The sequence below is a fragment of the Ictalurus punctatus genome, chromosome 15, assembly GCF_001660625.3.
Source record: "Ictalurus punctatus breed USDA103 chromosome 15, Coco_2.0, whole genome shotgun sequence".
Taxonomy (NCBI): domain Eukaryota; kingdom Metazoa; phylum Chordata; class Actinopteri; order Siluriformes; family Ictaluridae; genus Ictalurus; species Ictalurus punctatus.
In genome coordinates this window covers 11,492,330-11,503,758 of record NC_030430.2, presented here as the reverse complement: position 1 = coordinate 11,503,758, position 11,429 = coordinate 11,492,330, and the positions used below count along the sequence as shown (strand labels likewise).

At 36.2% G+C, this 11,429-nt stretch overlaps 1 protein-coding gene across 1 annotated transcript; it reads right to left on the bottom strand.

Moving 5' to 3' along the window:
• Positions 1-1,938: 1,938 nt before the first annotated feature.
• Positions 1,939-7,217, bottom strand: LOC108275584 (uncharacterized). The gene is made up of 5 exons (XM_017486491.3): positions 7,044-7,217; positions 3,487-3,855; positions 2,996-3,250; positions 2,773-2,902; positions 1,939-2,615 (listed from the first exon to the last, which is right to left on the bottom strand). The coding sequence occupies exons 1-5, from the start codon at positions 7,084-7,086 to the stop codon at positions 2,423-2,425; spliced, it is 990 nt and encodes a 329-aa protein (XP_017341980.1). The 5' UTR covers positions 7,087-7,217; the 3' UTR covers positions 1,939-2,422.
• Positions 7,218-11,429: the final 4,212 nt, after the last annotated feature.

Here is an 11,429-nt window from a genome sequence, read left to right as displayed (position 1 = left end):
TTTAAAAACCTCAAAAACTTATTTAATAGTTTATTAGATAATTATTGAATTATTGATAATTCTATTTATATTCTGTATTTGTATTATCATTCTGCAAAATGCACAAATTGAGGTAGCATCACGGTATTACCATCAACCCCCAGTTACACAGAAAACATTTCTATTGAATTGATTTTTTTTTCTCCTCTGAAACAAATTGAGAGTTTTCTATGCTGTATGCTTTGGATCATTGTCCTGCTGGATGGTCCACCTATGTCTCATCTTCATCATCCTGGTGGATGGCAACAGATTCGTCTCAAGAATCTTCCGGTAAAGAGCTCCATTCATCGTTCCTTCAATTATATGAAGTCTGCCAGTACCATGAGATGAAAAACAACCCCATACCATGATGCTTCCAACTTCAAACTTCACTGTTGGTATAATGTTTTTAGGGTGATGTGCAGTGCCAGTTTTTCTCCAAACATGGTGTGTAGTATGACAGCCAAAAAGTTACATTCTGCTCTCGTCTGACCAGACTACACTCTCCCAGTATTTCATAGGCTTGTCCAAATGAGTTGTAGTAACACTAATAACGGATAATGGCCCCAGTGGTGCTTACTGGAAGATTCAGAAGTTTTGAAATATGTCTGTATCCGATTCCATCAATATGTTTTGCAACAATAAGGTTGCGAACATCTTGGGAGAGCTCTTTGCTTTTACTCATCATGAGATGTTTCTTGTGTGAAACCTTGGTAATGAAAAGCCTTTTTATAGACCATCAATTTACTAACCCAGCTTATATTAATTTGCACAGATAGTAGGTATAATTACTTACAGATTTCAGCTGGTTCCTTGCCTTACCTTGCCTTGGAGAACTGCTTTTTTTTAGTTTGTTCAATACTTTTTTCCTGTGTCATTCCAATGTATTGCACATAATTTTATTTATGGTCTTTAATGTTGTGAATTCTTTATATTTCCAGATTTCTTGATTTAATACTGATGTCTGATGAACATTTCATGTGAATAACTTCACTGCAAATAAATTTACTGAAAAAAATGTTGATGCGTTCAATACTTGTTCCCACTGTATACTTAAATGTCACAGGGATTAAATATTGCAATTTGAATGGGTTTCAATGGGAACATTTTTGTCCTTAAGGCCCCGAGTGTAACTATTTTGTGAATCTTGTTTAAAATAGATTTATGAAAGCAAATGAAGGTGAAATAAAAATAAAAATACACACCTTTTGTAAAATGTATGCTGTTCCCTTTCAAAGGGAACTTAAAGTTGCGTTTAGCATAACACTATGGGAGCACCCCTCGCGCGTGACTGGTATCTGAAGCTTGTGTAAAATCATGCCTATGTATAGGCCTGCCATGATCAGGTGACGTGGCAATTAAGCACGTCGTGTGATACATATATGGCACCTGTGAACCGCGCCGTCAGCCTTATTATCTTCAACGAGACTGCATGTTGGTTGTTTGTGTAAAGAAACAAAAAGAAGTTTCATTTCCTCTCTATCTTTTCTCACAATCTCTGGACTTTTCTATTCCTTTAAAAAAAGAGAAGAAAAAAGGAATGAGCGAGAGAGAAAAATATGAGTGAGAGAATTCAGGAAGTGTTTTTCATCACGGGGAGTAGTGCACACTTTCTATGTGAAGTATCTAGGGTAGGAGCATGCAACGGCAGCACTCGAGAGGTCTGACCGCGCATTGTAACGCCTACATTAGGCAGCTCAGCTCGCGACTCGCTCTCTTCTCAGAAGCCGAAGAGAGTTGGGTTTCAGAGCCTCTATGCGTTCAGCAGTTGATAGCGTCCTTGAAGCAAATGCGACGATGCATTCTGTATTGTCTTCATAAATGTGAGCACTGCACCCAACCCGTAGTCAGATGCATCAGTTGAAACTACGGTAGGCAAGTTAGGGTCAAAAAATTATTACATTCAGTTTTGAAAAACGATTTAAAAAATTTAGTTTAATTTGAAAAGAGTTAAAATAAGCAAATTGCACCCATTCGGTGTACATATATACAGTATATAATAATGACAATAATTCAGCAAAGCATAAAGTGTCAAAAGAAGTACCGTTTACCAAGATAAGAGGCAGAATATTGTTCAACTTGAAAAAAGTTGCAGAAAATATATTTTGCTAAGATGAGTTTAATATACATCACTTTATCTGAGTGACTTCTAGACTACTCTAATTTTGATACAAAAGATGGTTTTAAAAAAAACATTAAATGCTAAATCAGGATATCTTTGAATATTAAATGCTTGTAGTAAATTAGAATTGACTGAAATTACAATCAATTGAATAAATATCCAAGCTGTCTATCATGAAATTAAGTGCAAATGCACTACAGTGAAGGTGCAACCTTTTTCTTTTCTCACATCTCATGCTCAGATTTTAAGCTGAGGTGTGAACCTGTGATCAGGTCGTTGATACTAAATATTAGCGTAGATTTTAAAATCGTCCTTCTTCTGCTGGCCATTAGCATAGATATCTGAATAGTCCTTCTTCTGCTGGGCATTAGCATAGATATCTGAATAGTCCTTCTTCTGCTTGGCATTAGCGTAGATATCAGAATCGTTCTTCTTTTGCCGCTCAGTACAGACACTACTGCATTCAGTCAAAAACCTGTTCATGAGGTACAAACTACACATTAATTGCTGGTCATTTTTAACTGAACGGTTTAGCATTGCAGTTTGTGATGTCAAAATCATAGGCTTTAAGTGAGACAGTTTTTTTTTTAGACTGTACAGATTGCATTGTATAAAAACATGTATAATTTTACCTCCTACTGTAAATCACAGCTCCTAAGATGACTGAGATGATGAAACTCACTCCAACTGTCAGCGAAGCACTCATCCAGATTGGCCAACCATCAGGATTTTCAGGATTTTCAGGATTTTCAGTGTTGTCACCTGTTAAAAACAACATTATTTAAAATGTGAATATTTAACTGCACACAAATCTCTTTATTTCCTTCAGTAATCATTGGCGACAGATGGACCCACCCTCGACGTGAAGGCTGATCGTTTCAGATCTTGAGGCGTTGTTGGTTTTCCAAGTGCAGGTGTAATTCCCAGAATCCCTCACAGTTACAGCAGGAAAGTGAAGATTGGGTCCCGATGTATTTAACTGCTCGTTGTTCTTAGACCACACAAACTGTGAGGAATTTTGTATGCAGATCACATCACACATCAGATTTAACGAGTCTCCTTGTTTAAGGGTTCCGTTTCCACTGAGCCTGATTAGCGACACCTTTAAATCTTTTTCAGAGAGCAGGGAAGACAGTCATTCAATCAGGATTTCTCACACAGATAAAAATCTAGTTATTGAATAATGACATTTTTAAAATTAAATTAAAGCTGGACTCAAATTTACTTTCATGGTTCACAAAGAGAAAGATGTCTGCAAAATTATTTATTGTATTTCCATAAGTGAGTAAAGTAAATTATGAACATAAGGAATAATTTGGATTTTTATTTTAATCATCAAAATTCACCTCCAACTTGTAGAATCGCTCCAGGTTCACCTATCCATCTGCCACCAGGCTTATTAGTTATAAATCTGAATTTGTACTCTCCAGAATAACTGAACTGTACATTGTGGATTAACAAAGTGCAGTTTGATTTGTTGTCTCCAACGTACTCAAAGTCTGACGTGATGCTTACTAAGCTGCTATAAACATACGGGGGGTAAATACACCAGTCTTTGTTTGTGTTCATTGAGCACCAAAGCATATGTGTCACCTTAATACTGGGTTTTGATGGATAATAATAACTACAGGGAATGGAGACACTGAATCCTCTCACAACACAGATTGGATTATCCGGATATTTCACACCCCAATCACTGACCTGAGTGAGAACACCTGTGTAGAGAAATAAACGGAGATTACAGGAGATTGAGTACACAATACATCTTTATACCTTTATATCTGTATATATATATATATATATATATATTACTTCCTGTACACATTCATATAAAACATAAATAAATACATGAAAAGCTATATTTGTATATACTTTCATATATGTATTTTTACTTTTAGGATTTTATATATACTTTTTACACATTCAATGTATTCCAGGGGTTTAATGCAACACCATTATCAGATTAGTCATATTTCATTTGTATTCATATTTGGAAGTGGGCGTTGTCTGTACCAGGATTTATTTTTATATTAATCCTACCACGATGCCCTGGAAACATGGTAAAACACAGAAAAAACATCGAATAGGAATTTGCAGAACATAACTTTATTCAACTCCTGGACCAGGCCCCCTGAGGAACTTTCTGGAGAACTTTTATCTAATGTGACTGAGTAAGTGTTAGATAAAAGGAATCTCAGGTTATGTCTTTCAGTCGTCCTTCGTCAGCCTTCTTCAGCCTTTAATTCTCTTAACTCTTAGTTCTGTTCTATGAGCAGAAAGTGTGGTTGACTGCAGAACATTCAGGCCTGGAGAGTCTGAATGAACACACACTGATACATGCTGTTCACAGAGACATCCGAGTTTATTCGTGCAGAACTGGAGTATTTATACACATAGTTCAGCAGTACTGCGTGTGTGGTTTCTACTTGTGCAGGGTGCTAGAGAGCTTCAGACAGTTGCGCCAAGCACACAGGCATACCACAAAAATAAGTCTCTCAAGGTAGGGAAAATACATGTGTCAGCTATAATAAAGAATGGCAGTTGATCAGCTTATCAGAAGAGGTAATTAAGTGAATACATTCATCATAGGTATTTGATAGCACAGAGACACACCTGTTTACAATTATTCCCTTAGGCTGGGAGTTCCCTAAATAACATGGAAATCCCTTAATACCCAAAAAGAAACTATAACCCAGTATTTCCCTGATCCAAGGTGTCTTGATAGGAGTTTTAAAATATAAGAGAGTACATGATATAAGAGAATCTCCTTCAGTAAGCTAACTGTTTTTCAAAGCAACAGCTTTCACTAATCAAGAAACTATTATTTGGGCTACAGTTGACAACAATACATCAATCTAATAATGTTTTTAAAAAAATCTGATTTAATTTACTTTTTGTGCTTGTTACATTCCAGAAGTTTCATAAAAGTTTATCAGTGTTCCTTTGCTGAAATTGTGGCAACCCTACCCATGAGCTTCCACAAGCTGTCCTATAAAATTCAACTTTAAAATATAGCTGCAAGCAACGATGACGGGCCCAAGCACTACAGTGCCATCGCCGCCCAGTGTGTGTATAAAAATTATACATAGTGAAGCGAGTGCTGTAGAATAACTTGTTTCGTGCTGTGTTAGGTTAAGCTAGGTTAAGGCTTTAAAACAGCTTCCATGTCGAAACATACAGTTCATATTTTGTGATATGAAGCATGAAGAAGATAAGAGATATATGTTGTTATCCTTATTAATCATGAATTAACTGTACTACAGTACTGTGTGGGAAATTCATGAAAGTATGCATGACTCCTCAGAATAATTTGTTCTCCATATGTACAAATTATGAAAAGTTTGGACTTTGTGCACACAAGATATAGGCATTTTAGTCATAATGGGGCACACCCAAGAAAAATATGTCAGATTGTATCTGCTAAACGATTTAATGGATCAGAATTCTTTTAATAAATTTTTCCAGCATGGTCTGTGGTCATTGGCACATGCATTTAAACAGGTAAATATAAGTAATTGGTAAGTAAGTATATACAGGTAAGTGGACTACTGAAAAGTGCCACACTTCCTGCTACAAGCTGGTAGCAATATGACCGTTAACCACAATAACCACAATAACCATATCCATGTGATCAACCCCCATGAGCAAACATACAACATTAACATCAGAGAATGCAATTAGAAGATATGAGACACTTCCTGTTTCCCTTTTTTGTCATTAATTTAAGCCCTTACCATGGCCACACCATTCGAGATATTAAAAATCTGTTTGCAATTTAGTATCTTCAATGTCTTCGCATAATGTTTGAGCATAAAAATAGCTTTCTAAACAAACAAACAAACAAAAAAAATGAATACTCTGCCTACTGTATTAATATGCATTTAGGATACATTATCTGGTGAATATGTATAAAGTATTCATATTTAGTTAAAGTCTTAATTCATATGAATCATTTTTAGAATACATCAACACAAAGGAAACATACTAACTTAAAAAAAAAAAACACCTTTGCATGTCTATATTAACACCAGCACACACAGTTTCACACTTCAGTGAAGGTGTTAAATGGCAGATGTCACATGCGAACACGCACACACACACAGACACACACACACACACACACTCACACACACACACACACACACACACACACACAAATTATATATGTTAATAAATATTAACATTCACAGCAGAGAGATTTCACATGAACTGTATTAATCTCCGTTTCATCTATCTATCTATGTGTCTCTCTGCACACTTTGAAAAGCTAAATCTCAGCGACGTTTCAGTTTCTTCAAACGCTGCTTCAACACACACAATTCTAGTTTCAATGATTATTTTAGCTTATAGCATGATTTTACTGCCATTAAAAAGACCTTTCAGAAGAAGCGAAACATGACAAATATTTCCTCTTAAAAAAACTTACACATTCCTACATGATGATATGAATGCTTTTAGCAGCACTTGCCAAGTTTAACATCTGAAATGTAGTACGGCTCCCTGGGGCTCAATCTTTTCTGTCTTTCAGGTCAGAGGTTAGATGTACAGCAGGAGTCTAGTGTTTGCTCTTTGTCTTTGTTTATGATCTTGATCTTAACAGTGCACTGAGACTCCAGGACCTGAGCAACTTTAATGATGACAGTTAATTACTAATATTGTGTTCTGTTTCTTATTAATCATCATGTTAATGATTCAACACAATTGTAACTTACTTAAATCATTTCCAATCTTTTATCAGACAGTAATTAATAATTTACTAAAACTAGGCAGTATAGTGTGTTTTTGCAAGTGTATAAGCCAATAACTGATCATACACACTGAGCGTACACATTGCTACATCAATCAGCAAACAATTAAAACTCTGAACAATAATTGTGTGTAAGAGTGAGATGATGTTTCATACCGGACAGTGTGAGCAGAATCACGGCCAGGTACAGCATCTGCATCTCTTCTTCAGTAAGAACACTCAGTGTTGGATGAGTATATATAATGAGCTTACTGACCTGGGCATAATGTGTGAACAAAAGCTGTGAAAAAAGAGCATGTACAGCTATTAACACAACCCAAAGAGCGAAACCATTTCAACGGAAAGATTTTGAGAAACCCCACACTAAAGATCCACCCACAGTCACCCCTCCCTTTTTTACCTCCTAGCTCCCCTTTACACACACACACACACACACACACACACACACACACACACACACACACACACACACACACACACACACACGGTGCTCTAAAGCTAGATGTAAAACATGAAGCTCAGAAGTGCCTCATTTGAAGAAGGAATTAAAGAGAGATGGAGATAAATTAAGCTTCTAAAACTGAGTTAGGACACACATGCGTGTGCATATTTATTTATTTATTTACTTATTTATATATGTGCATCCTCTCACATTCAACAGATTTTATTTCCAGCAAATTTCTTAGCATGTGTAAATATTTATATTAACATAAAAAGATTGAACAACTGAGACATAAACTGAAGAAGTTTCACAGACATTTGAGGAAGAGAAATGGAATAATGCGTCCCTGAACAAGGGGTGGGGGGGTGGTTGATATCAAAAGTATACAGTTTGTCTATATCGTCTCAACACACTGTGAAGAGGACGATTCAAGTGGACAAAAAATCTCCAAGGATCACAGCTGGAGAATTACAGAAGTTAGTTGCGTCTTGGGGTCAGAAAGTCTCCAAAACTACAGTCTGAAGTCACCTACATCACCACAAGTTGTTTGACAGGGTTTCAAGAAGGGTTTCAAGAAGGGTTCGCCAGACATTACTGGAACTTAAAATGGGATCGGGTTCTATGATCAGTAGAAACCAAAATAGAGCTTTTTGGCAATAAACACCAGAGGTGGTTTTGGCACACACAGAGAGGTAACCATATGGAAAAGTACCTCATGCCCACAGTTAAATATAGTAGTGGCTCTTTAATGTTTGGGGGCTGTTTTTCTGCCAGAGGACCTGGACATTATGTTAGGATACATGACATCATGGACTCATAATATCATTTAATATCAACAGATATTAAATGAAAATCTGAAAGCCTCTGCCAGAAAGCTTCAAATGGACCATGGTTGGATCTTCCAGCAGAACAATGATTCAAAACATACATTAAAATCAACACAAAAATGGTTTACTGACCACAAAATCAAGGTCCTGCCCTGGCCATCCTAGCCCCCTGACCTGAACCCCACAGAAAACCTGTGGGGTGAACTGAAGAATAGAGTTCAACAGTGTGGACCTCGAAATGTGAAGGATCTAGAGAGATTCTGTATGGAGGAATGATCTCAGATCCCTTGCCATGTATTCTCCAACCTCATCAGGCATTATAGGAGAAGACTCAGAGCTTTTATCTTGGCAAAGGGAGGTAATGATACAATCAGTGTTATTTACTTCACCTATCAGTGGTTTTAATGTTATGGCTGATCAGTGTACATATATGGTATAGAGCAGGGGTGTCAAACTCATTTTAGTTCAGGGGCCACATACAGTCTAATTAGATGTCAAGTGGGCCGGGCCAGTAAAATCATAGCATAATTACCTATGAATAACAATAAGTCCATGTTTTTCCCTTTGTTTTCATGCAAAGAAGTACAAGTACATGAGGAAAATCGTCATATTTAATGAAATATCCTTTTACAAAACATATCATGAACAACCTCAGATTTATTAAGACAAACATGTGCAATTTGCTTCTGATTATCATTTACATGTGTGCATTACAACTGGTCACACTGTAGAAACAAACAGCAGAAAGCGCATTGCTACCGTCTGCTGTTGGTCTGAGTCCCAGAATTGTGCCGCGTCTTCTACTCTGACTAAAACAGTGCGCCCTAAAGGATAATTTAGGAATAGCATTATATTAAAAATTTCTATCGTCTTTTATGCATTTTTTCACTTTCAAATTTCATCCTGCAGGCCAGATTGAACCCACGAGCGGGCCGGTTTTGGCCCGCGGGCTGTACATCTGACACCCCTGGTCTAGACTTAAATGGTTTAACCAATGTCAGCATATGGAATATTCAGCATTTGAAAACTTCAGCATTTCATTTTATTTAAGTGAGTTGCATATTATTATTATTATTATTATTATTATTTCATTTTCAAAATTAAATGAGAGTCAGTTTGTTTAGGGCTCCATTTGCTAGCTAGCTAACAGCTTCTAATATATTCCTAGAAAATCTACACACATAGCTAATGTACAGTAAACAAGTAAACAATATAGAAAACACTAATACAACAATGTAGCGGTTACATGAATATGTAGTTGAAGATGTCAACTATTTCACTACTAACATAAAAAAAAATGCATTACTCCACTGGCCTTCCATATCCCTGGACCCATAAACACAAATAAAATAAAATGAAATAAAAATAGCATGCTAAATAGTAACTAAATAGTAAATTTATAGTAATTTCTACTTTCCACCCTTACTCATTTGCTAACCTGACTGGTCTAAGCTCAAGCTGTTGTAAGTGTTGATTTTGAAGCTGCCTTCAAATGAGATCAAATTCATTTATTCATGTATGGATGTTTGAGAAACATTTTACCAATTAAAAAATAAATATATTTAAATTACTCTTAAGTAGTACATTATTCTTAAGTGGGATATATATTATTCTCCATCTGGGAAGCCAATATTTTCCTTCTAATGGAAGCCTCTGTCCTTTGACATATTGATAATTGTTCTTTATAAAATGAAGTTTGTGGTAAATTGATGCCACTTTGTGGATAAAAGGTGAACAACCACCATGCATGGCTATTAACCCAGCACTTGTTTTAATATACTTACAAGGGGATATAACAGTATGCAAAAGCTTTTTTTTGTACCCAAATGTTGGGTTGTGCCTAGTAGCTAATTTTATTGGGTTAGTTGCACAGTGTTGGGCAGTTTTTGTGTAACCCACCCACTGGGCTAGTGACTGGGTCAGTCTGAGTGACACTAGAAACAGTGCAGATCCATTTGCCCATCCCCCTCTACATCAGTACTATTGTAATTAGCTACTATATAATATACAGGGCATGGTGTTTCTTATAGAGAAGGTTCCATGCCCAGTTACAAATGAAAAGCAATACTGTTTACCAGGATGATTGTGTTTCATGGTGGCATGCACAATCCCCTTGGAAAGTATTGGAACAGCAAGGCCAATTATTTTGTTTTTGCTATACACTGAAGACATTTAGGTTTCAGATAAAAAAATTTATTCGAGGCGATATATCAGAATTTCGGCTTCAGATGTAATTAACAGGAAATGAAAGCTGGAATTCTGATCTGTCGTCTCATATTTATCTTTTGATCTCAAACCAAAATATCTTCAGTCCAATCAGTTCAAGCTTCAGAGAACCGATGGAGAGTGAAAACACTAGTGAAATGAAGAACAAATCAAAGTTAAAAAATGTCTTCCATGCAAGCTTTCCATTGAGTTTAACATGTATGACCTATCCATGACTTGCACATGCAAAAGATATTGTTCTGTTGAAGCAGCTTAGTGTCAATATTTGGGCTGCTTTTCATATGAATGTGGGTGGTAGACAAATCATGCATACCATTGTTGCTGAAAATCAGCTCAGCTGTAGCTCAGAATGTTCTTGGATGTTCTTTTCAATGGATCAGAGTACATTGATAGATGTGAACAGGAAGCAGGAAAGGAGAAAATATATCTGATTTTCTTGCTTTAATTAATTTAGTTTCTACTTGCACTGCACAGGGTATAGTTCATGGGATCGACAGTTTTATTTCATGTCAGTGGATTAGATGATAAATAGAAGTCCAAGCAAGTGTCTGTGCTTTTAGATGGGGTCACTGTTATTATTAGACTGTATGATGAGTTATGACAAATTGCAATCTGAGACGTACTTTTACACATATTTTGCACTTGAGAACTGCTCAAGTCAGCTGATTGCTCAGCTCCATACTGTGACACATTTAATCATAGTGTTGTCAAAATCCACTTTTATTTGCAGATGGGAACTGTAAAAAATGATGCGTTAAAGGCACTTAGTGAGGACAAAAAAAAATTCTGTTTATTAAATTAACCATGTTTCACAATATCAGGTGGCCCACATGAAATGAGTCATGAAACCTTGTTAAAAAACGTTTTTTTTGTTTTTTGTTTTTTTTTACTAGCAGAGCACAAGTGTCCTCAGTTTCAGATGTGAAATAAATTGGGACAGAAGGTTTTGACTGTGTTGGCCAATCTTACGCGATAGTGCTAATATTTTGCAACAGACATCTATTGCATTTCAGTGTAAGTAACTCCAAAATGGTGTAAGAATTTCAT

What these genes read in the sequence shown, in the direction of transcription:
- LOC108275584 (XM_017486491.3), bottom strand. Translation starts at nt 7,086, where the DNA reads ATGCAGATGCTGTACCTGGCCGTGATTCTGCTCACACTGTCCG. An exon ending in GATCAGCCTTCACGTCGAGG is followed by an intron (nt 2,903 to 2,995) that starts GTGGGTCCATCT and finishes TGTTTTTAACAG; the next exon opens with GTGACAACACTGAAAATCCT. An exon ending in GCTGTGATTTACAGTAGGAG is followed by an intron (nt 2,616 to 2,772) that starts GTAAAATTATAC and finishes CCTCATGAACAG; the next exon opens with GTTTTTGACTGAATGCAGTA.